Source organism: Lutra lutra, chromosome 8, assembly GCF_902655055.1.
Source record: "Lutra lutra chromosome 8, mLutLut1.2, whole genome shotgun sequence".
In the NCBI taxonomy this organism is placed as follows: Eukaryota; Metazoa; Chordata; class Mammalia; order Carnivora; family Mustelidae; genus Lutra; species Lutra lutra.
The window spans coordinates 92,300,702-92,325,179 of record NC_062285.1 but is presented as its reverse complement, the minus strand read 5'-3'; the positions used below and the strand labels follow the sequence as shown (position 1 = coordinate 92,325,179).

The following is a 24,478-nucleotide window of genomic DNA, read 5'->3' as shown; positions in this document are numbered from 1 at the left end:
AAGTCAGTAAGTGCTAGTTATTCTTTTGTAAAATAAAATCAATATTTAGAACATTTCACATACTGTATAAATCCACACATGGCACAGACCTGTACCCCTGCAGCAAATAACACATAATATGTTAATTAAAAAAAATCCACACACGGTACAAGAACTTCCTTTTTTGGACAATTTGATCAAATCTCAAGATAACTTATGTTGACATTAGTTGGGAAACTAGTGAAAATACGGTTATTAACGCTAATGCGAGAACTCAAGTGGTCAGAGGAAAACATGCTCTTTATACCTTTTGCTGACTGGCACACAGTCATAGCTAATATAGGCCAATTAAATTTTGAGAAAGAAATAAACAAACCAAAGCTAAAGATAGCAGCTGTTATCCCCTAAGGAATTTACTATTTATTTGATTATAAAGATTTTTTTAAAAATTCATTTGACAGACAGACATCACAAGTAGGCAGAGAGGCAGGCAGAGAGAGAGGGGGAAGCAGGCTTCCTGCTGAGCAGAGAGCCCGATGCGGGGCTCGATCCCAGGACCCCGGGATCATGACTCAAGCTGAAGGCAGAGGCTTTAACCCACTGAGCCACCCAGGTGCCCCTATTTATTTGATTATAAAAAAAATACTTGCAATTCAACATTTGAGAGTATGAATGAATAGGCTAGAGGTTGTGCTGGTGACTGGTCCAATATTACATACTACCTTCCTATAGTTAGATACATGTTTTTTGTTTTTTGTTTTTTTCAAATACAGATTTTATTTTTAAGTAATCTTTGCACCCATTGTGGGGCATGAACTCATGATCCTGAGAGTAAGTCAGCCAGAAGCCCACATAGTTAGATATATGTTAAGTGAGCACTGGAAAGACTACTGGCTGTAAACTCACGAAGGACTGTATTCATCCTTGTATCCTTAGTATCTAACAGATCAGGCATTCATTTAACAAATAATCTGTTGACTAAGTGAAGAGAGGAATGATCACTACATGAGCAAAACAAAGTCTCACAAAGAGGCCAAGCTTGAGGCAAGCCTAAAGAATGGGTAGAATTCGGGCGCCTGGGTGGCTCAGTGGGTTGGGCCGCTGCCTTCGGCTCAGGTCGTGATCTCAGGGTCCTGGGATCGAGTCCCGCATCGGGTTCTCTGCTCGGCGGAGATCCTGCTTCCCTCTCTCTCTCTCTCTCTGCCTGCCTCTCCATCTACTTGTGATCTCTCTCTGTCAAATAAATAAATAAATAAAATCTTAAAAAAAAAAAAAAAAGAATGGGTAGAATTCATAAAGGAGGAGGGTTGCTAATGAGGCAGAATTTTTGAAGAACAGCAAAGACCATGTCAGCAAGAGAAATCAGAAAGGTGGTCTAATACCAGAAATAGGAAACAACAACAACTACAACAACAACAAAAAACCCTGAATGTCAAACTAAGAAACATGAGTTTATTTTTAATCAACGGTATAGGTTTATGAAGAATATAAGGGGAATGAATTTTAGAGGACTATTCAGGGTTTTCCGACAGCTCAGCTTGGCTACAAGGGAAGGGATATCGGCATGAGAGAACCCAACTCCACACCAGAGCAGCAGCAGTGGAGACAGAGCAAGTTCAGAGTGAGAAGGAGAGAATCGGCAAGATCTAAGGATCGATCACATCTAAAGAGAGTAGGCACAAAAGATGGAACTTCACTTTCCCCAAAACAAGAATAGTGCTATCCTGGAGATAATGGTCCCACTGAAAAAAAAGTTGGGGCTTGGGAGGAAGACTTTATAAATGCAGCTGGATGAATTACTATGTTAGGAGCACAAGCCTGCAACACTGTACCTGGATTGGCTGTTACAGATCCCTTTAATAGAAAGTTACAATTTTTGTGAGTCCTTTCACCAGCTGGATCAGTTATATAACAGACGTCACCTCCACAGGCACTTCGATTTTATAGGGAAATGGCAGTGGGGAGGGTTCCCAATCTTAAACAGTAACTTCTAATCTTCTTCTCACAAACTCCTATCAGTTTAAGCTGACAAACTACGACCAGGGAAAAAAATGGACAAGGACAGATGTTACAGAAGCAAAATTAAGGACGACACACACTTACTTCCTCAGCAAAGGCCTTGACTTATCAATTTTAGAGTGCCTTAGACAAAAGAACCAGGTGGTTATTAAGTCACCTGCTACCAATATATTTAGCATAGTGTTTTGTCCTCAAATTTGTTGAATGAGGGTAATACAAACAAAAAACAGTTCTTCATCTTGTCACACTGCAATTTTACTTCCAAAACATGAGCTCTTTATTGGCAAGGAAAGTAACTCATATGGTTGTTTGCAGCAGTTAGCATAGTACCTGTTACATAAAAAGCCATCATGGAGTAATGAATGACTACCTGGGTGAGAGCAAGACAGTTCTGCCTCATGGATTTAAATTGTAAATTTGAATTCCTGGAGAAGTTTTATTTTATTTAATTACCGATTGATTGAGTTTATTTATTTATTTGACAGAGAGCACAAGTAGGCAGAGCAGCAGGCAGAGGGAGATGGAGAAGGAGGCTCTCTGCTGAACAGGGAGCCCAATGCGGGGCTTGATCCCAGCACCCTGGGACCATGACCTGAGCTGGATGCAGACCCTCAACCGACTGAGCCGCCCAGGTACCCCAATCTGGAGGTTTTTTTTTTAATTCACTCAATTTATGGGGCGCCTGGGTAGCTCAGCTGGTTAAGCATCCAACTCTTGGTTTTGGCTCAGGTCATGATCTCAGGGTTAGGAGATCAAGTCTGGATCAGGCTCCATGCTAAGTGCAGTCTGCTGAAGATTCTTTCCCTTCCTTTACCCTCCCACTCTGCTCCTCCCCCAGGTGCTCTCTCTCAAATAAATATTTAAAATAAAAAATCTGTTCAATTTATGAATGTAAAAAAGCCTTGATTGCTCAATCTGAGGATTCTTTCTGTCCGTTTTACAATTGAGAAGTTTCAAAAACAGGATATAACCAAGTAACTCATACTTCTGTTTTTATATTTTAGTTTCTTTCTTTCAACTCAATATGGGCACATGTTCTCCCTCTCTTTTTTAAAGATTTTATTTATTTATTTATTTGACAGAGATCACAAGTAGGCAGAGAGGCAGGCAGAGAGAGAGGAAGGGAAGCAGGCTCCCTGCTGAGCAGAGAGCCCGACGAGGGGCTTGATCCCAGGATCCCGGGATCATGACCCGAGCTGAAGGCAGAGGCCTTTACCCACTGAGCCACCCAGGCGTCCCGTCTCTCTCTCTCTTTTTTTTTTTTTTTTTTAAAGATTTTATTTATTTATTTGTCATAGAGAGAGAAGCGAGAGTGAGCACAGGCAGACAGAGTGGCAGGCAGAGGCAGAGGGAGAAGCAGGCTCGCTGCCAAGCAAGGAGCCCGATGTGGGACTCGATCCCAGGACGCCGGGATCATGACCTGAGCCGAAGGCAGCTGCTTAACCAACTGAGCCACCCAGGCGTCCCTCTCTCTCTCTTTTTTAAAGATTTATTTATTTGACACAGAGAGAGAGATCACATGTAAGCAGAGAGGCAGGTAGAGAGAGGGGGAAGCAGGCTCCCTGCTGAGCAGAGCCCGATTCGGGGCTCTATTCCAGGACCCTGGTATCATGACCTGAGCCGAAGGCAGACACTCAATGACTGAGCCACCCAGGCACCCTAGGCACATGTTCTTAAACATTACTTGCTGTCTCAATCCTGTATTTCCTACTTAATTACTTTACAAACTGTAAAAGGAAATTGACTGGCATTTTCATAGTATGTTCAAGCATGTACACAGTACGCTTACCTCACTTTTTATGATCTCTTCTAAGAACTCAGCTGAAAGGGGCTTTATAGAAAACTCTAACATATAACATTTAAAACTACAGATCTTTTTTTTTAAGATTTTATTTATTTATTTGACAGACAGAGATCACAGATAGGCTGAGAGGCAGGAAGAGAGAGAGAGAGAGAGAGAAAGGGAAGCAGGCTCCCCGCTGAGCAGAGAGCCCGATGTGGGGCTCGATCCCAGAACCCTGGGATCACGACCTGAGCCGAAAACAGAGGCTTAACCCACTGAGCCACCCAGGCACCCCAGAACTACAGATTTTTATAAGCAGGTTTTAGAAGACATCCCCAAATAAGTAATGATTGGTAAGGCCACAGTATGACACAGTATCCTGTAATATGTATTCTCTCTCCTCTCTAAAATATTACCTGATGGTATGAAGATACAGAAGTTTTCCAAATACCTACCTTTAAGTAATTTTTAAAAACTTTAGCATCAGGCTGTTGAAGCGCTTGACAAAACTCCTGAGGGGCCGAGATAGGAGAGAAAGAGAATGAATCTAATTGTATTAAATTCACTGTAATTCAAATCCAAATCTGAATTGTGTTTAAAAAAAAAAAAAAAAAAAAAAAAAAGATTTTATTTATTTATTTATTTGACAGAGAGAGAAATCACAAATAGGCAGAAAGGCAAGCAGAGAGAGAGGGGGAAGCGGGCTCCCTGCCGAGCAGAAAGCCAGATGTGGGGCTCGATCCCAGGATCCTGAGATCATGACCTGAGCCGAAGGCAGGGGCTTAACCCACTGAGCCACCCAGGTGTCCCTTAACCACTGTTTTTGTATGTATAGTACATTAGTATTAACTACATACATAGTGTTGTGCAACAGACCTCTAGAACTTTTCACCTTGTAAAACTAAAACTATACTCACTGACCATCAGTTCCTCCTCCCCCTGCAAACCCCTGGCCACCACCATTCTACTTTCTGTTCCTAAGGGTTGGACTACTTTAGATATTCCATTTAGGTGGAATTACACAATATTTCTCTTTCCGTGACTGGCTTATTTCATTTAGCATAATGTCCTCAATGTTCATTCATGCTGTAGCACGTGAGAGCATGTCTTTTAAGGCTGAATAATATTCCATTGTATGTATATACTACATTTTACTTACCCATTCATCTGTCAAAAGACATTTAAGTTGCTTTAAATCTACAGTAGTAGTATGATAACTTATCAAAGTCAACTAGAACAGCTCCTCACCAAAAAAGGTTCTATGGCATCTTCAAATGTAATACTTGTCAGATACAGGTTGCTTTCACTTTTGAGAGCAGGGCTCTCCTAAACAAGGTTGACTCATACCTGAGAAGGAAGAATGGAACAAAAACTACATTGCTCTGACTGTTCTCAACTAGTAAGAGTGGTAACTGAGCAGAGCTTGACCAAAAGAAAAAGAGGTTAAGTCTAATAGAATTCTGCTAACGGTGTTGTCAGAAGGCAAATGAAAAAAGGAAAACTGGGGATGCTTATTTTTTATAATCCGATTATTAGATAGAAATATAATTTTGCTTTACTTAACAATCTGGTGTATTTCTATTTTTGATGGGCATTAAGATCATTGAGTAATTAGCAATTTATTGCTTTCATTAAAACATTACCTTCCTTATGTAACAAATAATAGCTGAGAAAATTCATTAATACCTTCAAAGATGGTATGTCATGAAATAAGATCATAAATTCATTAAAAATGAGTTTTATGATCAATCTTATGTAAGATCTGTCGTATTTTTCAATCAATCTTTTCATTGTCTTTTATAAAATAGCATAAAAATTTTTTAAAAACACTGTTGGTGAAAAAACAATTCTTAGAATCTGATGAAGAGATTTGTAATCAAAACTTTGATACCTCAATTAGATCTATGTTTTGTTGGACAAGTCTAGGTAACTATATGCTAAGAAAATCACCGAATGCTATTAAAAAAATTACTCTGCAATAGTGTAAAAATGGAAGATTGCTTTCCATATACTTCACAGTAGAGTTTCAGTTTTAGAAAGTAAGCACTGATAAGCTTCACATATGTAAAATAAACTACCTAGCACAAATCTTCACAATAGGTTTGTGTATTGTAGTGCCCTTTGGCAATCTGGGGAGCCTACTGGACTCTTTATAGAATGCTTTTTAAAATTTATAATTTACAATATATGGGATTAAAAAAGAAACTTTGGTTATCAAAATGGTTATTAAAAAATTTTTGATATGTGCTGGAATAATACGATTACTGACTGACTCGGATAGCAAGGTCTAGTGGTGTATCTTCAGAACTCATAATTTCAATATACTGAAGTATAAACAGCATTGTGAGATTCCTAGAACAACTAATGTGACACAAAAACAGCTGTGATTTCTACTGGTGACAAAGTCACAGGCAATGTGAATGCTACCGTGATTTGTGATTTGTCACCTACACAATGGTAGGAAATTAAACTTTTGGTTAAAGGTTAGTAAAAATAAAAATATAATTTTCTCCCATTCAATTTCATGTACCCCTAAAGTTTGAACTCTGTGATCCTGTAAATAGTAAAACATCAAGCTGAATGCAGTTTAACTTTCTTTAAAAAAAAAAAAAAAAAAAAAAATTTTTTTTTTAAAGGTTTTATTTATCCATTTGACAGACAGAGAGAGCACAAGTAGGCAGAGAGGCAGGCAGAGAGATGGGGAAGCAGGCTCCCCGCTGAGCAGAGAGCCCGATGCAAGGTTTGATCCCAGGACCCCAAGACTATGACCTGAGCTGAAGGCAGAGGCTCAACCTATTGAGCCACCCAGGTGCCCCACAGTTTAACTTTCTTGAATCAATATTTAGGTTAAACTACATAGTCTTATTTCTTTAATTGAATTAAGAGGCATGTCTGCTCTGACGGCTCTTACCTGAATTATTTCTGGAGCTACTTGCAAGGAAGGCAGATATTCTTGTTGAAGATACTGAACACATTCTGGGCCCTGAAAACCAAAAGATAATTATAACTGAATTATCTTGATATTAATGATGCATAAAAAGAAGTTAGAATGATACATGTACATGTCAAAAACAGTATGGTATTGTGATTAAGAATATAGTCTGGGGGTGCCTGGGTGGCTCAGTGGGTTAAGCGTCTGCCTTTGACTTGGGTCATGATCCTGGGATGGAGCCCTCCATTGGGCTTCCTGCTCAGAGGGGGCTTGCTTCGCCCTCTCCCTCTGCCGCTCCCCCTGCTTGTGCTGTCAGATAAATAAATAAAATCTTTTAAAAGAAGAATATAGTCTGGAGTCAGACTGTTTTGGTTTGAGGCTTGACTCTGCAAAATTTCTGGTAACTTGAGGTTACTTAACCTGAGTCTCAGTTTCCCCATCCAAAAAAATGGAGTTATTGTGAGGGGTGGATGAGTTAAGAAATATAAAGCTTTTAGAATAGTGCTTAGCATTCACTGCATGTTAACGTTACTTAGCATTATATCTATACCCTTTTTCTTTTTGCTGCATTTCACTGCAAAATGCAAGTTATTTCATCACCCCTGCCCCTTCTCTCTTTTTTAAAGTAAGCGCTACAGGGACGCCTGGGTGGCTCAGTTGGTTAAGCAGCTGCCTTCGGCTCAGGTCATGATCCCAGCGTCCTGGGATCGAGTCCCACATCGGGCTCCTTGCTTGGCGGGGAGCCTGCTTCTCCCTCTGCCTCTGCCTGCCATTCTGTCTGCCTGTGCTCGCTCGCTCTCCTCTCTCTCTGACAAATAAATAAAATCTTTAAAAAAAAAAAATAAATAAAGTAAGCGCTACAGCCACTGTGGGGCTTGAACTCACAACCCCAAGATCAAGAGTTGCACGTTCTACCGACTGAGCCAGCCAGGTGCTTTTCATCTTTTTCTTCAGTGTACTCTCCTATATTTAGTACCCATGCATTGCCCATCACCTCATATAACCCCACTGTTCTCACTTAAAAATGGAGTATTGTTGTTGTTTTTTTAAATCAGGAGAAGTAAATGTGTACCTCAAGAGAAAATCAGTCAAATGAATAAATGAGAAAATAGAACCAAGGGAAACATTTTCAAATAGAATATTCTGTTTGATTCAATTCTGTGTGTCTAAATTAGAGCTTCCAAAAACCAGACAAATATTTTGGAATTACAAATACCATTCTCACTGTTTCTATTCATTCTTCATTCTCCTTGATTTTCCTTTTTTAAAGGATTTTATTTTTAAATAATCTCTACACCCAACATGGGGCTCAAACTCATAATCTCATGATTGAGAGCTACATGCTTCACCAACTAAGTCAGCCAGGTGCCCCCCTCAACTTTCTAGCATCCTCTCTTATGACTCTTTTCCCTTAGCATTCATACCTCTGGTTACACTTCTAGCTTTCTCTTAAACTCTTGCTTTAGCCAGGGTTTTTTCCTATTCTGGTCTTAGATAGTCTCATTCGTTCCTACCACTTTGCACTGACTATACACTGTGGACTCCAAAATCAGTATTAGTTCTAACTGCTTCAGACCCATATTCCAAACTGCTCTCTGAATCTGCTTCAAGCCATCCTCAACTATAACCCTAGTGCCCACTGACTTCCCAACTTTTCATATATGACACAAGGCTTTTTACCACCTAGTCCTGTTTTACTTTTTAGCTATGACTTTTACCTCCCTATTTTAGCTAAACAGGTAATTCTATTATTTTCTTTCTTTCTTTTTTTTTTTAAAAAGATTATTTATTTATTTATTTGACAGAGATCACAAGTAGGCAGAGGCAGGCAGAGAGAGAGGAAGGGAAGCAGGCTCCCTGCTGAGCAGAGAGCCCGATGTGGGGCTCGATCCCAGGACCCTGGGACCATGACCTGAGCCGAAGGCAGAGGCCCCAACCCACTGAGCCACCCAGGCGCCCCAATTCTATTATTTTCTATCAAATACTACAAGGCAACATCTGCTCTGTCTTCATATACCTCCTTAACTTTGCCCAGAATGACAGCTCCTCCTCCTGTCAGTCTAATGAATCTACATGTGTCCTAAAGCCTATCAAAAAATGAAACCAAGGGACGCCTGGATGGCTCTGCTGGTTAAGCCGCTGCCTTCTGTTCAGGTCATGATCCCAGGGTCCTAGGATCGAGTCCCGCATCAGGCTCCTTGCTCAGCAGGGAGCCTGGTTCTCTCTCTGCCTCTGACTGCTTTTGTGCTCTCTCTCGCTCTCTCTGACAAATAAATAAAATCTTAAAAAAAAAAGGGGGGGGGCGCCTGGGTAGCTCAGTGGTTAAAGCCTCTGCCTTCGGCTCAGGTCATGATCCCAGGGTCCTGGGATCGAGTCCCACCTTCGGGCTCTCTGCTCAGCAGGGAGCCTGAGTCCTCCTCCTCTCTCTCTCTGCCTGCCTCTCTGCCTACTTGTGATCTGTCAAATAAATAAATAAAAAAAAAATCTTAAAAAAAAAACAACAACAATGAAACCAAGACTACTTCTATCCTATGGTTTTCTCATACTGCCATCAGAGCCAAATTACTTGCTCATCTTTAGTCTCACAATATTACATTTAATATAGATGTATTAATTTATTTCTATTCAAGTAATTAACCCACTGAGTTATTTACACATTGTGTCCCCTGATTCTAAGTCCTAAAAATATTGGGGGACTTTTAAACTTAATTCATCTTTATACAGCTCTCCTGTTACACCCGCCCTGTACCCAGTCCCCACATACTCTTCACCCTAGCATACAGCGGGCCTAGAGAAATTACTGCAGAAATAAAAACCCTCCAAATCTTTATCAGAATCAAAAACTCAAGTTCAAATGAGGGAGTGGACTGTGTGGAGACTGATGAATACTTTTTTGAGGGGTAGGAGGAAGCTGCTCTGTGGGAATGCCAGTCCTTTGTTGGCATCCTGGCTTTGAGAAGGTTGGAGACAGGAATTATTCTTTTTAAAAGTATCTGATTTTTATTTAAAAAAAAATTTTTTTTTTTTAAAGTAGCCTCCATGCCCAACAGGAGGCTCAAACTCACAATCCTGAAATCAGGAGCTGCATGCTCCACTGAGTGAGCCAGCCGGGCACCTCAGTACCTGATTTTTAAATGTTCACAATCAATTCATGTTACTAAAATATACTGTACCAAGTAAATAAGTCACCAACTGGATTTAGCCCAGAATCACTTAAAATTTTACAAACAATTAGATTGACAAGGAGAACAAAACATTCTGAAGTAGTGAAGAACTCTAACCATTTATAATACTTAAGAATTTGGAGAAATCTGGCAAAAAGTCAACTATGTCATGAAACGTGGATCTTTTTACAATTTTTCACATTATTTGTCAAACCAAAACAAACATACATTTTAAACTTCTTGTTATCTAAAACATAAAGGATAGTAACAGATACTGTTACTTTCATTCAACCTCTTCCTCACCTTCAAAAAGAACTAAATCAACTTTTACAAAAGATATAGTAACAAGACAAGTCAAACACAGTTAAAACCATAACAAATCTCCATGTATGATGAAAACAAAGGGGCACACACGCAAGGCTTACCCGTTTGAGATGAATTGTTTTCAATGTCACCGCACACTCAGATAAAGCCTATGAAAAACAAGTGTGAGTATTTTAATACACTTCATTTTTGGTTACTGATCCCACTTGTCTCTTTATTTCCCTGGCCACTGCTCATTAACAATTATTCCCAAACAAGGGACAGAGGAAGGAAAGTGACAGGCATATGGAATAAGTAGGTTGAATAGAAAAAGGAAAAAAATTTAAAAATGCTGTCTTAATGCACAGCGTATCAAATCATAAAATCTAGGTTTCTGCCTGACATCAGTATTCTGAAAATGAGATCTAGGGAAACTACTGTCCAAGCAAAAGAAAGTTACTCTTAATGGTCAGGAAAAAACCACTGTGCACAAGGTTTAGAACGAAAGTAGTAGAAAACTAGAAACTCAATCAAGTTTTAGTAAGTGCTTACATCATGTACACTTTCAAGGTTCTATAAAAAGAGGAGATGGAGGCTGTTAAAGTTGAAAGAGCTGGATTTTACATATGAAACTTTAGTATCAGGATTCAGTAAGAATATACAAAAGGCTGAGAAAATACCAGCCTTTGAAAAATGAATCCTAATTTGAAATTAGTTAAAAATAATGGCAATGAGACTAATATAGTCAGCCTGGCATTAAAGAAATTGTGAGTTAGAATACACAAGATGTACACAAGGTAAACAAAGATTCCTAGGTGCTTACCAACACTGTTTGTGCATCTGCCAGGTCAAAGGTTTGTTTTAAAGGTGCTAGGAAACATGCGGGGACAATGTGCTTATAAACAAAATCAGCAAATCCCACTGGTCCATCTTTACCTCCTGTCAAGAGAATTCAAATTTTCATCTTGTATAAGAAGAAATTCAATTAGTTATCCCTGGGGACAGTTAACTCCCAGCTCCTGTCTATGTTAGAGCCAGGATTCCATTTAATCTCTAAGGGTCTTAAGAAACAGGTTGTGGAATGAAGTCTTTTGTTTTTTTATTTTTTTAAATCCTCTTACCCCAGAGTTCTACCAACTTGGAGAGGATGATAAAACAGGTTTTCTGTGCAATTGGATCTGGATATTCAACTGCTCCTTGGATAACAGTCACCAGCACTCGTTCTACATTCTCTGCACCTGAAATAAAAATTTTAGTTTAATCTTAAAATTTATTTGAGAGAGAGAGCACAAGTGAGGTTAGAGGAAGAATCTTCCAGTAGACTCCCCACTGAGCAGGGAACCTGACATGGGGATCCATCCCATAACCCTGACATCATGACCTGAGCTGAAACCAAGAGTCCGACACTTAACAGACTGAGATACCCAGGCGCCCTAAGCTTAATTTTAAAAAGAACCTAGAAAGGCAACCTGAAGCACTCTGTTGTAAAAGATTTTATTTATTTATTTGAGAGAGAGAGAGAAATGGAGCAGGGGCAGGGCAGAGGCAGAAGCAGACTCCTTTCTGAGCAGGGAGCCCAAAAGGGGGCTCAACCCCGGGACTCTAGGATCATAGAAGCTTAACTGACTGAGCCACCTAGGCAGTCCTCGTTGTTTCTTTTAATTTTTATTTTTGGGTAATTTAATTAGCTTTTATTTTTTTTTAAATTTTTAAATTTTTTTAAAATTTACATTTTAGGTGGTTAACACAGTGCAATACTGGTTTCTGGAGTAGAATACAGTGATTTGTCAACACACATACATACATACATACAACACTGAGTGCTCATAATACCTTCCTTAATACCCATCTTCCATGTAACCCATCCCCCATCCACCTCCCTCCATCAACCTTGTTTGTAATCTGTAGTTGAGTCTTTTATAGCTTGTTTTGCTCTCTTCTTTCTTTTCCCCATTCCCATATGTTCATATTTTCTTTCTTAAATTCCACAAGAGTAAGATCATACAGTATTCATCTTTTTCCAACTCACTTCACTTGGCATAACACACTCTAGCTCCCTCCCACCCATGTCACTGCAAAGAGCAAGATTTCATTTTTTGATAGCTAATATTCCATTGTATTTATCTGCCACATCTTTATCCCTTCATCAATCCATGGACATTTGGGCTCTTTCCATAGTTTGGCTACTGTTAATAATGATGCTATAAACATCCAGGTGCACGTATCCCTTCAAATCTGTATTTCTGTATCCCTGGGTAAGTACCTAATAGTGCAATTGTTAGGTCATAGGGTAGTTCTATTTATAACTTGTTGAGGAACTTCCATACTCTTCTCCAGAATGGCTGCACGTTAACATTCCCACTAATAGTGCAAGAGTGTTTCCTTTTCTCCACATCCTTGCCAACATCTGTTGTTTCTTGGGTTAATTTTAGCCATCCTGACAGGTGTGAGATGGTATCTCATCTGGTTTTGATTTGCATTTCCCTGATGATGAGAGATGTTGGGCAGCTTTTCATGTGTCTGTTAGCCATCTTGACGTCATTTTTAGAACAGTGTCTCTTCATGTCTTCTGCCCACTTCTTTTTTTTTTTTTTAAAGGTTATTTATTTATTTGACAGAGAGAGATATCGCAAGTAGGCAGAGAGGCAGGCAGAGAGGGGGAGGAAGCAGGCTCCCTGTGGAGCAGAGAGCCCAATGCGGGGCTCGATCCCAGGACCCTGGGACCATGACCTGAGCTGAAGGCAGAGGCTTTAACCCACTGAGCCACCCAGGTGCCCCTTCTGCCCACTTCTTAACTGGGTTATTTGTTCTGGGTGTTGAGCTTGATAAGTTCTTTATAGATTTTGAATACTATCCCTTTATCCCATAAAACATTTGCTAGTATCTTCTCCTATTCTGTCAGTTGTCTTTTGGTTTTGTCGACTATTTCCTTTTGCTGTGCAGAAGCTTTTTATCTTGATGAAGATCCTTTTGTTTCCTTGCCTGTGATGATATGTCTCATAAGGAGTGGCTATGGCTGAAGTTAAAGAGGTTTCCGCCTTTGTTCTCCTCTAGGATTTTGTTGGTTTCCCATCTCCTATTTGGGTCTTTTATCCATTTTGAATTTATTTTGTGTATGATGTAGGAAAGTGGTCCAGTTTCCTTCTTCTGCATGTGGCTGTCTGGTTTTCCCAACACCGTTTGTTGGAGAGACTGTCTTTTTTCCATTGGATATTCTTTCCTGCTTTGTCAAAGATCAGTTGACCATAGAGTTATGGGTTCATTTCTGGGGTTTCTATTCTGTTCCATTGATCTAGGTGTCTGTTTTCATGCCAGTACTATACTATCTTGATGACTGCAGTTTTGTAATATAGCTTAAAATCTGTAATCCTGATACCTCCATCCAGGTTCTTCTTTTTCAGAATTGCTTTGGCTATTCAAGGTCTTTTGTGGTTCCATATAAATTTTAGGATTGTTTTTTTTCTAACTCTGTAGAAAATACTGGCGGTATTTTGAATAAGATTGCATTAAATGTGTAGATTGCTTTGAGCAATATAGACATTTTAACCGTGTTTGTCTTCCAATTCATGAGCATGGAATGCTTTTCCATTTCTTTGTGTCCTCTTCAATTTCCTTCATAAGTGTTTTATAGTTTTCAAAGTATAGATCTTTTACTTCTTTAGTTAGATTTATTCCTAGGTATCCTATTGTTTTTGATGCAATTGCAAATGGGATCAATTCCTTGATTTCTTTTTCTGCTGCTCTGTATTGGCGTATAGAAATGCAACAGATTTCTACACATTGGTTTTATATCCTGTGACTTCGCTGAATTCCTGTATAAATTCCAGTAATTATTTGGTGGTCTTTTGGGTTTTCTACACAGAGTATCATGTTGTCTGCAAATAGTGTAAATTTGACTTCTTCCTTGCCAATCTGCATGCCTTTTATTTTTTTTTTGGTCATATGATTGCTGAGGCTAAGACTTCCAGGACTATGTTAAATGTGGTGAGAGTGGATATCCCTGTCTTGTTCCTGACCATGGGGGAAAGGCTCTGTTTTTCACCACCAAGGATGATATTAGCTGTGGATCTTTCATATATGGCCTTGTGATGTTGAGGTATGTTATCTTTATCCCTACTTTGTTGAAGGTTTTGTTTTGTTTTTAAACATTTTATTTATTCAGGGCACCTGGGTGGCTCAGTTGGTTAAGTGGCTGACTTTGGCTTGGGTCATGATTCTGGAGTCCCAGGATCAGGTCCCGCAATGGGCTCCCAGCTCCACGTGGAGTCTGCTTCTCCCTCTGCCCTTCTCCCCCTCTCATGCTGTCTCCCACTGTCTCTCAAAATAAAATAAATAAAAATCCTTAAAAAGAAAAATATTTTACTTATTTATTTGAGAGAGTACAAGCAGGGGAAGAGACAGAGGGAGAAGCAGATTCCTGCTGAGCTGGGAGCCTGACATGGGGCTTGATCCCAGGACCCGCAGATCATGACCCAAGCTGAAGGCTCAGATGCCCAACCATCTGAGCCAGCCAGGTGCCCCTTGCTGAGGATTTTTATTAGGAAAAGATGCTGTATTTTGTCAAATGCTTTCTCTGCATCTATTGACAGGATCATATAGTTCCTATCTTTTCTTTTATTAATATCATGTATCACACTGATTGACTTACAAATACTGAAACACCCCTGCAGCCTAGGAAGAAATCCTACTTGATTGTGGTGAATAATTCTTTAAATATATTGTTGGATTCAATTTACTAGTATTTTATTGAGAACTTCTGCATCCATGTTCATCAGGGATACTGGCTCTATAATTCTCCTTTTTAGTGGGGTCTTTAGTTTGGAATCAAGCTAATGCTGGGTTTGCAGAAGTTCTCACTTCATATAGTGTAACAAGACAAAACCATTTATAGAATTGATAAGATCCCTCAATTTTTACTAATCTGGATCTTAAATTTTAACCATAAAACACTGAAAAGTAACTAGTCCCTTGTTATATTGCCCTCTGGATTTCTTACATAGCAAAATTCTCTATGTTGCTCAATACAGTCCCATTTATTTTTCAATTAGCAACAACTGCACCTCGTATAAACCTCATTGGCTACAATACTGCCCCTGCACAGAGCTAGTCCCATTTACTTTTAATTTCAAAATGGCAAACTGGCCAGTAAGATTCAACGGTCAGGTCAATGCTCACAAGCCGCCACCATGCTATTTATACCACCAAGGAATCAATTAAAGAATATTGCCCTAGGAAAAAGGGAACTGAATACAAATTATTTTTAAGGTCCTCTACATGAAATTGATTCCCACCTTGATAATAATGAACTGTCACCCCAGGGAAAAACACATAACCACTTTAAAAGTTTGGTTTTTACTTCAACTAGCTCTTGCCCATACTGATATACAACAGCAACAAGGCCTCAAGAAGATAATCTCAGCGTCCCACCTTGATTTGCTATGACTTCGCTCATTCCACTGCCTGTAACTGTTTGCAAGAAAGCAAAGTAACTCCTTCGCAACATTTGCTTCTCTAAAGCAGCAGATTGGTCATTTTCTTCTGCTGGTCGGAGCAATACCTCAAAAATTGCATGAAGTAGAGGCATGAACATTTGCTGTAAAAATGGAGATACCTGTATCTGAAGATAAAAAACAAAAATTACTATTTCAGAAATGTGAAAAATATTAATACAAAACTTAGAAAAATACATTTTACAAAAAGCCTTTATGCAGACTTTCTATTTAGGATATGTATTTACATAATTCTGTTGGCAAATATCAGTTCTAGGACAAAAATCTGTGTTAAGCATATACATTATTTAAATCTTCAAAACTGTTAGTCAAACTCATTTCCTATAGTTAAAAGAATCAGGTTAAAATAATAAGGATTCAGGGGCGCCTGGGTGGCTCAGTCATTAAGCGTCTGCCTTTGGCTCAGGTCCTGACGCTCGGGTCCTGGGTTCGAGCACCTCATGAGATTCCCTGCTCAGCAGGAAGCCTGCTTCTTCCTCTACCCACCTTGTGTTTGCTTTCTCGCTATCTCTCTGTAAAATAAAATCTCAAAAAAAAACACCCCAAAAATAGGGATTCAGATATATTTCACAACTAAATATTGCCATAATTATCAAGAAATGAATTCTATTGCTAAATTACATGCAGAATTTATAAGACTGGGCTCTCAAGGCTTTATGTGCCTGATGCAAATTGCTTAACTTCTGTGTCTCAGTTTCTTCATCTATAAAATACAATGGTTCTCTCTAGGGCTAATTAGGAGGATCAAATGAATTAATGTACCAAAAAAAAGGCTTAGAACAGATTTTGAACAGAAAGCACTACATGTTAGCCATTTTTATTTGCCAGCTTATACTTGGTTTACATTTCCTTGTACAATAAAACTGACTTTAGCACAATGAATTAACTTCAAACTTCTGCTTGGGCACCCAAGGTGCAAGTTTTTATTTACCTCTAGACATTTTAGTACTCAATGGCAGTTTTGCTTTTCTAAAATAGCAGACTGCTTCTTCTGCACAGAGCAGATAAGGTTTGTTTTTATTAAAACATCCATTAAACATGGCCTATGTGTCAGGTAGTGTGTGAGTCACTGGAGATGACGACAATATTTATGGTCTATGCCCTCAAGTGACTTCTATTAAAAAACAAAACAAAACAAAATGTATCTAAAGGTCAATATATCTAATTTGTAAGTCAGGAGATTCTCTGAGCTCTAAAAGGTCAGTGGTACCTTAAATTTGGCTGTAATCTGGTTGATGAGAGGAATGAACTCCTGGAGGTCTTTTGCTTCACAATCTTTGAGCATGTGTTCTGAGGCAGACGGGATGAATGGGAGAACTTCTTCCTCTAGGCAAATAATCATGCGATGAAGGAAAGTACGAACTCCACTTCTGAGAATATCCTTTTGCAAGGGACAGCTGAGAGCTGGCAAGAATGTCTGTAAACAGTCCAGATAAACTTCGGAACAGCCACACTGTTTCACAGTCTGCTTGTTGCTGAAAGCTTTGCTGGTTCGGCTACACAAGCAAAATCAGGCAACTAGTTTTAACTTTTTGCTTTAATAAAAGTTTTATGGAGTAATGAAAAATAATGCACAGCTAATTACACATTTGACAAAACTAAGAAGCCAATTGTTTACATTCTATGTCCCAACTGCTTCCATCTTTAACTAATATGGCTATTTGTACTATTACTGCTTCCAGTTGCCATTCCAGAAAGGGTTCAAATTAAATGAATGAGGGGTAATTGATATAAGCCTTCTAATGAGAACCCACCTAAATGTTTTACTAAAATCCTACTGATAAAGTACATAGAAAAAAGGAAAAAAAAAATCCACTGCTATGACTAGGCTGTACTAGACAATCTACAAACTCCTGATTTAAATTTAGTTAACAATCTTTAGAATGAAGTTATTTATAAAACCTGACATTAGCTTTTGCACTGAAGTACTGTGTAGAACAGTATCTCTGTGCAGCTTCTAAAGAGCAATCACTGCATCTTCCATACTGTTACTGCTTGCCAATGAAATATACGGGCCGCAAGAAGGAAGAGCAGCTTGGGGAGTCTTCAGGACAAAATGAGAGAGCTAAAAAGAAGCATCAACATTATCAGTACCGGGGCACCTGGGTGGCTCAGTGGGTTAAAGCCTCTGCCTTCGGCTCAGGTCATGATCCCAGGGTTCTGGGATCAAGCCCCACATCAGGCTCTCTGCTTGGCAGGGAGCCTGCTTCCCTTCTCCTCTCTCTGCCTGTCTCTCTGCCTGCTTGTGATCTCTGTCAAATAAATAAATAAAAAAATCTTAAAAAAAAAAAAAAAAAGATTATCAGTACCAAGACTGATCCAAGATGTCCCAGTAGGTCACTGTTCTATAAACTTGTTAGCCAGGGACACTTGAGCAGCTCAGTCAGTTAAGCATCTGTCTGCCTTTGGCTCAGGTCATGATCCCAGAGTCCTGGGATCGAGCCCTACATCGGGGTCCTTGCTCAGCAGACAGCCTGCTTCTCCCTCTGCCTGCCGCTCCCCGCTGCTTGTGCTCTCTGACAAATATTCTTTTGAAAAACAACAACAAAAAAAAAACTCTTCAGCTAATCCCCTCAAACACATGAACAGTTTATTCTAAAGAAGTCAGAGGAGTTAATGCTTCAGACAGTTGTCAAACCAGAAATGCAGACTGTTATGTGATCTATTCCCTTCTTCAGCTAAATCTTCTAATTCACTGGATTTAGAGAAGAAAGGTTTAGATAATTCTCTCCACAATTTTTTCTTTGAAATATCAGTGTGTATGCCCAATTCTAACAGATCCATGTAAATGGTTCTTTGTGTGTATAGACACTCAATTTACAATTTTAATTATAATCACACTCACCTGGCAAATCCAACAGCATGGTTCAGACAGTCTGCTAGTGATGCCTGTCTTTCTTCATCTTGCGCCAGCATCAATTTTTCTAACAGAATTTTAAACTTCTCCATCAATGGGGTCAACAGATTTCTCATTAAGGCTTGTTTCCGTTCAGCTGGATATTCACTATTAACAATCAGCACTCCAGCTGTCTCATAAATAAACAGTTGATCATCGCTGCTCAGCAAAGACTGGTAACCATTCTCCTAGAAAGAAATTCAGTCCTATTGGTGTTTATCATTGTTCATTCAGTTCCTCTGATTTAATCACAGTAAGTCCCTCTAAAGCATTTAAGTACCATTAGGACTATTACTGCTGTAGCAGTTCAGAAAACAAAGATAAAGGAGCTATATAAAGTAGTTAAAAAATTTATACTTAAAACCCTATTAAGCAGACAACATCCAGTAAACACAATTTGAATGAAGTCTTTTTATATACTAAAAAGAGATTACAGGTATAGTACAAGCCCTTGTTTATGTGACTGGTATAAAAAACATGAAAAACTTCTAATATTGATAAGATAATATGGCTAACAGGAATTTTTTTTAAAGTAGGCTCCATGCCCAGCATGGAGCCCAACACAGGGCTTGAACTCACAACCCTGTGATCAAGATCTGAGCTGACATCAAGAGTCAGATGCTTAAGGGAGTGAGCCACCCAGGTGCCTGAGGACTTTCTGAATGCCTAAGTCTTATAAGTCAGTGTGAAATGCCACAGAAAATAGGCATTAATCAAATGAAGTACTTTAATATATAGGGTTCTATAATATGCAAAGATAATTTAACCATATAATTCATTAGTAATCTTTCATGCAGTCTAATTATGTAATCACTATACCCTAAATACTGATATTTACTTAAAAGAATAAAAGTTTCTTTTCTTTTTTTCTTTTTTTTTTTTTTAAGATTTTACTTATTTGACAGAAAGAGACACAATGAGAGAGGGAACAAAAGCAGGGAGAGTGGGAGAGGGAGAAGCCGGCTTCCCGCCGAGCAGGGAGCCCAACGTGGGGCTCGAACCCAGGACCCTGGGATCATGACCTGAGCTGAAGGCAGACGCTTAATGACTGAGCCACGCAGGCACCCCAAATAAAAGTATTTTTATGTTTAACATTTCTCAAGTGGCTGCTCCAATAGAAACTTTTATCAAAATGAAAAAAAAGTCAATGTCAGTAGACAAAAATATGTAGAAGTTAAAACATAGTTACAAAGTAGCTCAACTTAAATATTTCTTGTGAAATGAGTACCAAAATATCGACCAGCATTTAAATTTTACCCAAAGCCTTAAGCTACCCCCCATAACTCAATCTAATGCATTCACTTAGCAGGCTAATCACTTAGCCTAGCAGTCACTTAGAATGGCTAATATGATCTTATACTAAGTAGTAAATAATTTAGAAATTGAATTTTTCCTTCTCCATAAAATACTTCAACATTTAACAGAGGGCAGACCTTATCTCACTCAGCCAAATTTATCAGTCAGCTCCTTTCCATTTTTATTCTTTCTTTTTTTAAGATTTATTTATTTATTGGCAAGGGGAACAGAGGGAGAGGGAGAGAGAAACTCAAGCAAACTCTGTGCTGAGTGAAAAACCCAACTGGTGGTGGTGGTGGTGGGGCTTGAATCCATAAACCTGAGATCATGACCCAAGCAAAAACTAAGTGTTGGGGGCACCTGGGTGGCTCAGTGGGTTAAGCCTCTGCCTTCAGTTCAGATCATGATCTCAGGGTCATGGGATCGAGCCCCGCATTGGGCTCTCTGCTCAGCGCGGAGCCTGCTTCCCTCCCCTCTCTTTGCCTGCCTCTTTGCCTACCTGTGATCTCTGTCAAATAAATAAATAAAATCTTAAAAAAGAAAAACCAAAAAACACCAAGTGTTGGACACTTAACTGACTGTGCCACCCAGGTGCCCCTCCATTTTTATTAATTCTATTACGATGCTTTGTTTGCTAATATCAACAGAATCTTGGTAAAGAGAACTAACTAATTCCTCAACTCTGATGAGGAAACTAACAGAACTAACACAACCCCTCATCTTTGCCATCACCCCCCATTAAGAAAACTGTTTACAAGGCATTAGCATTAAAGGCTAAAAAGGCAGGTGTGGCATCAATGATACTTGGGGAAAATCTGTAATTTGTAAAGATAGATACTTACAGGTGGAGAAAGCTCTAGTAAATCTTGTATTCTATTCAGAATATCCTCAATGAAAGGATTCATTTGTTTACTGAATAAAGGCAAAAAAGGAAAATCACAATTACATAAACCAGTGTGCTCAAAATACCAAATTTCCTTTTAAAGAGGATAGAACTAAAAAAAAAGTTCAATTCTAAGCTAGTCAGATGTTATCATTAAGACAAGTTAGGATTTTTAAGAATTACAACCTTATAAGTCTAAGAACAAGTAGTTTTCATACCAAGAAAATAGTACTAGTAAAAAACACAACAGAAAGGTCAAAAAATTTATTTCTAAGAAATATGTTCTTTAGGATATCAAATAAACCAGAGAGTAATCCACAGCAATAAAACTTAGTTAAATAAATAACTAATGTCATTAATGATGACAGGTGTTATATATAAAAGTATGCAAACAAATCATTTCGCAGTGATGAACATGGCTAATGAAAAGTAAAAGAAATCGTAACATTAGGATTCCAAGAAAGTAAACCTGACTGAAAAAACAAACAAAACAAAAAACCAAATCTATCACAGGCTTTTAGAAAATAACATACAGGTCTTATTTAACAATCTTAAAAACAAAAAGTAAACATAACAGCTGATGTTTAGTACTTACTTCAGAGATTTCACAAATCTGGAAAACAGGTAAGCAGTTCTGCTCCGTACTTTTGCACTAGAATGCCGCAGACCCCTATGATCTAAGAAAGCCATCTAAAGAAAGAGAGACACTTTTACTTAAAATTTTTATTGGTGTTGTCACAATATATTTTTGTTCACATCAAATTTTACTTCTTAGCTCCTGGAAGACAGGAACCAGGTATATATAACACATAATCCCTGAGGACACCAAGAAGCCCTTGAGGCCTTGTTTTAGATGACTTATTAAGCCAGAAACTGTCCATTTTAAAGAAACAGAGGAGGGGCTGGTTTCAGTATATTCAAGAGTTTCTCAGAGCTTTTGGCTCTGGGAAAGGTTATAAAGAGAATCCTATCTGCTCATCAACTGAAATAAATCGAAAAACAAAAAACCAACCCAGAAATGGAGAATAAATGTATACTTACTAATACACATGGAATGTGTTGAGGTTCAACTGTAAAAAACTTTTCATATCTAACAACAGTTTCGAAGAACTCCAATGTCACAGATGTATGCTGATAGGAACTAACTCCTGATGTTACCAACTGGGCAAGAAAAAGTTAAGAAATCTGTTCTTATTCATTGTAACATCAAAATGCCCCAGTATTAACAGATGCTAAATTAAAGAACTCCCACTAGCTTATAGTGAAAACAGAAAATTATGTTCAAAATAAATTATCTGTAGTATACTTACAGTTCGCATCATATCCTGCAAAGCACTAGCTTTTGAAACATCACCTGAGAAGTGAGCACCATGAGACACTGGAAGAGCTTCTGCCAGCATATACAGCAATCTTATTGCTACTTCAACTTCCATAAAACGTGTCGTCTGCCAATTCCTACCATAAGAGAGTATATATGAGAGATCTGAGTATAAACATTTTCTATAACACTGACAAAAACCTCTTTAATTAAGAAGTCGTAGCAATTATTAATTTTAACAGGAAACAAAATTCACATCACAAAAGTAGAAATAACTGATGTGATCCATTTTTGTTTACATTCCAAAGAGCAGTGTTTCCCCACAAGGAGGATGATAAATGGAGATAACAATGATATGGATGGGGCTAGACTGTATCATGCTAAGGGAAATAAGCCAGTCAGAGAACAACAAATACTCTATGATTTCACTCACATGTGGAATTTAAGAAACGAAATGGATGAACCAAGAGGAAAAGGAGAGACAAACCAAAAAACAGACTCTACAACAGAGAACAGACAGATGGTATCCACAGGGGGAGGTGAGTGGAGCGATGAGTCAAATAAATGATGGGGATTAAGAGCACACTTGTCATGATGAGCAATAAACAATGTATAGAATTGTTGAATCACTACAATGCACACGAAAACTAATATAACACTATGTTCACTATACTGGAGTAAAAAAAAGATGAAGACAAATGCATTGGTTCAGAGATACAGAAAGATCTTAGTAAGTAACAAAGATTAGTTATGTGAATCACTTATTGTAGACCACATCACAGAGAAAAGGAAGGAGGTAGAATTGTTACAAAAACAGTAACAAACTTACTGCAGTGTAGAACTAAAAACTCGGCGCACAGAAGCCAGCAGTAACTCTGGTGAAACTTGAGCAAGCCTGTCCAACAGTAACTTCAGTTGTTTTCTATACTCTACAAACATGGCTTCATCTTCACCCTAAGATATATTTAAAAATTCTTATTTTAAAACTTAAAAGACCCTAAAATTCATATAAGTGGTTAGTTCTCATATAGTTTTCTGCATTTCTAAATGTAATATGTACTTTTATTTTTTCATTAACATTTATTTACACAGGAAAACTTACTATGGTCAGTAGCCTTTCCTCTCCTGCCCACAAGCATTTCTGAACATAGCCCTAGATCTCAAAAGCCTAGAGCCAGGAACAGTATAGATAGGCAGGAGGTTAAGAACAAGAATCTAGAGCCAGAATGGGTTTACACTGGGCTTTATGATAACTTCACCACTTTATTCATACTCCTTGTATCTTGTAATACTCTATGAATGAGGATATATATATAAAAACAAGTCTGGTTCTTTGCAAGTGTGTAATACTTTGGTTATCATCACCATTACCTTTTTATTTACAGTCCAAGGTTTTTGAAAGCCTCAGGTGGGGAATTAAACACTTAGCATGTTGCAAAACAGTGTAAGTGATGCTTGAGTTGATAGAAAGCACCTGATGATGATCCTTGTGCTTGAGGCTAAATGCCTCACTGGCAACCCTGGATGAGACTTATAAATGGAACAAGTCCAGAGAGCTGAGTGACTCACTCGCACTTTCCCACAGACACTTAACAATCTGAGGTCCACTGACCAGGCCTCAACTCATCACTCTTATAATTACAAAGTGAAATGTGATCAGCAATGATACTGTCAATACTTTACAAAGTTCAATGCTACAAAGTGTTTTAAAAAGGGACACAATACCAAAAAGGTATTTTTTGAAGGTATTATGAAGGCTTATGAAGCTTCTATTAATTCCACCTAAGGTTGAGGTCAATAATAAACAAATGATTATTAAAATACTTCTTACTTTAAAGCACTCTAAAATAATCAAAATTTAAAATGTTAACTTGAGTTAAGTAAATAATGACTTAAAAATGATTTCTCCCTAATGTAAAATCCTTACCTCATTTTCAAAGTTATATTCTTCATCATAAGTCAGTTTTTTCATAACGGCCAACATGATTGCCTAAAATTAAGAATAAAATGTCTTTTGTCAGTTTCCTTTTATCAGATATATTTTGAAATTAAGCTGCATTGCAAGTCAGACTGCAGATACAGATTCTGGTATCAGTTTATAAGCAAAAAGAAGTCAATTACCTCTACGTTAGCTTTTTGCTGATCCGAGAGCACTGGAAGCTGTTAAAAAGTAAGCAATAAGTTTATAAGGTTTCCTAAAGTCATACTCGCTTATCAAAATACTTTTAAGATTTTATTTATTTGAGAGGGAGCACAAGCAGGGTGGGGAGTGGGAGATGGGAGAGTGAGATGCAGACTCCCTGCTGAGCAGGGCTCAATCCCAAAACCCAAGGATCATGACCTGATCATGACACGTAGCCTCTTAACTACGTGATCCACCCAAGCACCCCTCAAA

The 24,478-nt window shown here is 38.4% G+C and overlaps 1 protein-coding gene and 1 pseudogene across 3 annotated transcripts in view; both read right to left on the bottom strand.

Moving 5' to 3' along the window:
• The window catches only part of XPOT (exportin for tRNA), a 46,018-nt gene that overhangs the window by 688 nt on the left and 20,852 nt on the right, over positions 1-24,478 (bottom strand). For all 3 annotated transcript variants that reach the window (XM_047740956.1, XM_047740957.1, XM_047740958.1), the window contains 15 exons: positions 24,205-24,243; positions 24,011-24,073; positions 22,913-23,037; positions 22,076-22,220; positions 21,807-21,926; positions 21,361-21,455; positions 20,725-20,794; positions 18,536-18,774; positions 16,901-17,186; positions 15,608-15,797; positions 11,302-11,418; positions 11,004-11,119; positions 10,303-10,350; positions 6,693-6,764; positions 4,237-4,293 (listed from right to left, as the gene is read on the bottom strand). In XM_047740956.1, the coding sequence (XP_047596912.1) occupies positions 4,237-4,293; positions 6,693-6,764; positions 10,303-10,350; positions 11,004-11,119; positions 11,302-11,418; positions 15,608-15,797; positions 16,901-17,186; positions 18,536-18,774; positions 20,725-20,794; positions 21,361-21,455; positions 21,807-21,926; positions 22,076-22,220; positions 22,913-23,037; positions 24,011-24,073; positions 24,205-24,243 (1,782 nt within the window). The remainder of the gene's footprint in view (positions 1-4,236; positions 4,294-6,692; positions 6,765-10,302; positions 10,351-11,003; positions 11,120-11,301; positions 11,419-15,607; positions 15,798-16,900; positions 17,187-18,535; positions 18,775-20,724; positions 20,795-21,360; positions 21,456-21,806; positions 21,927-22,075; positions 22,221-22,912; positions 23,038-24,010; positions 24,074-24,204; positions 24,244-24,478) is intronic.
• Positions 15,115-15,285, bottom strand: LOC125108036 (uncharacterized; annotated as a pseudogene).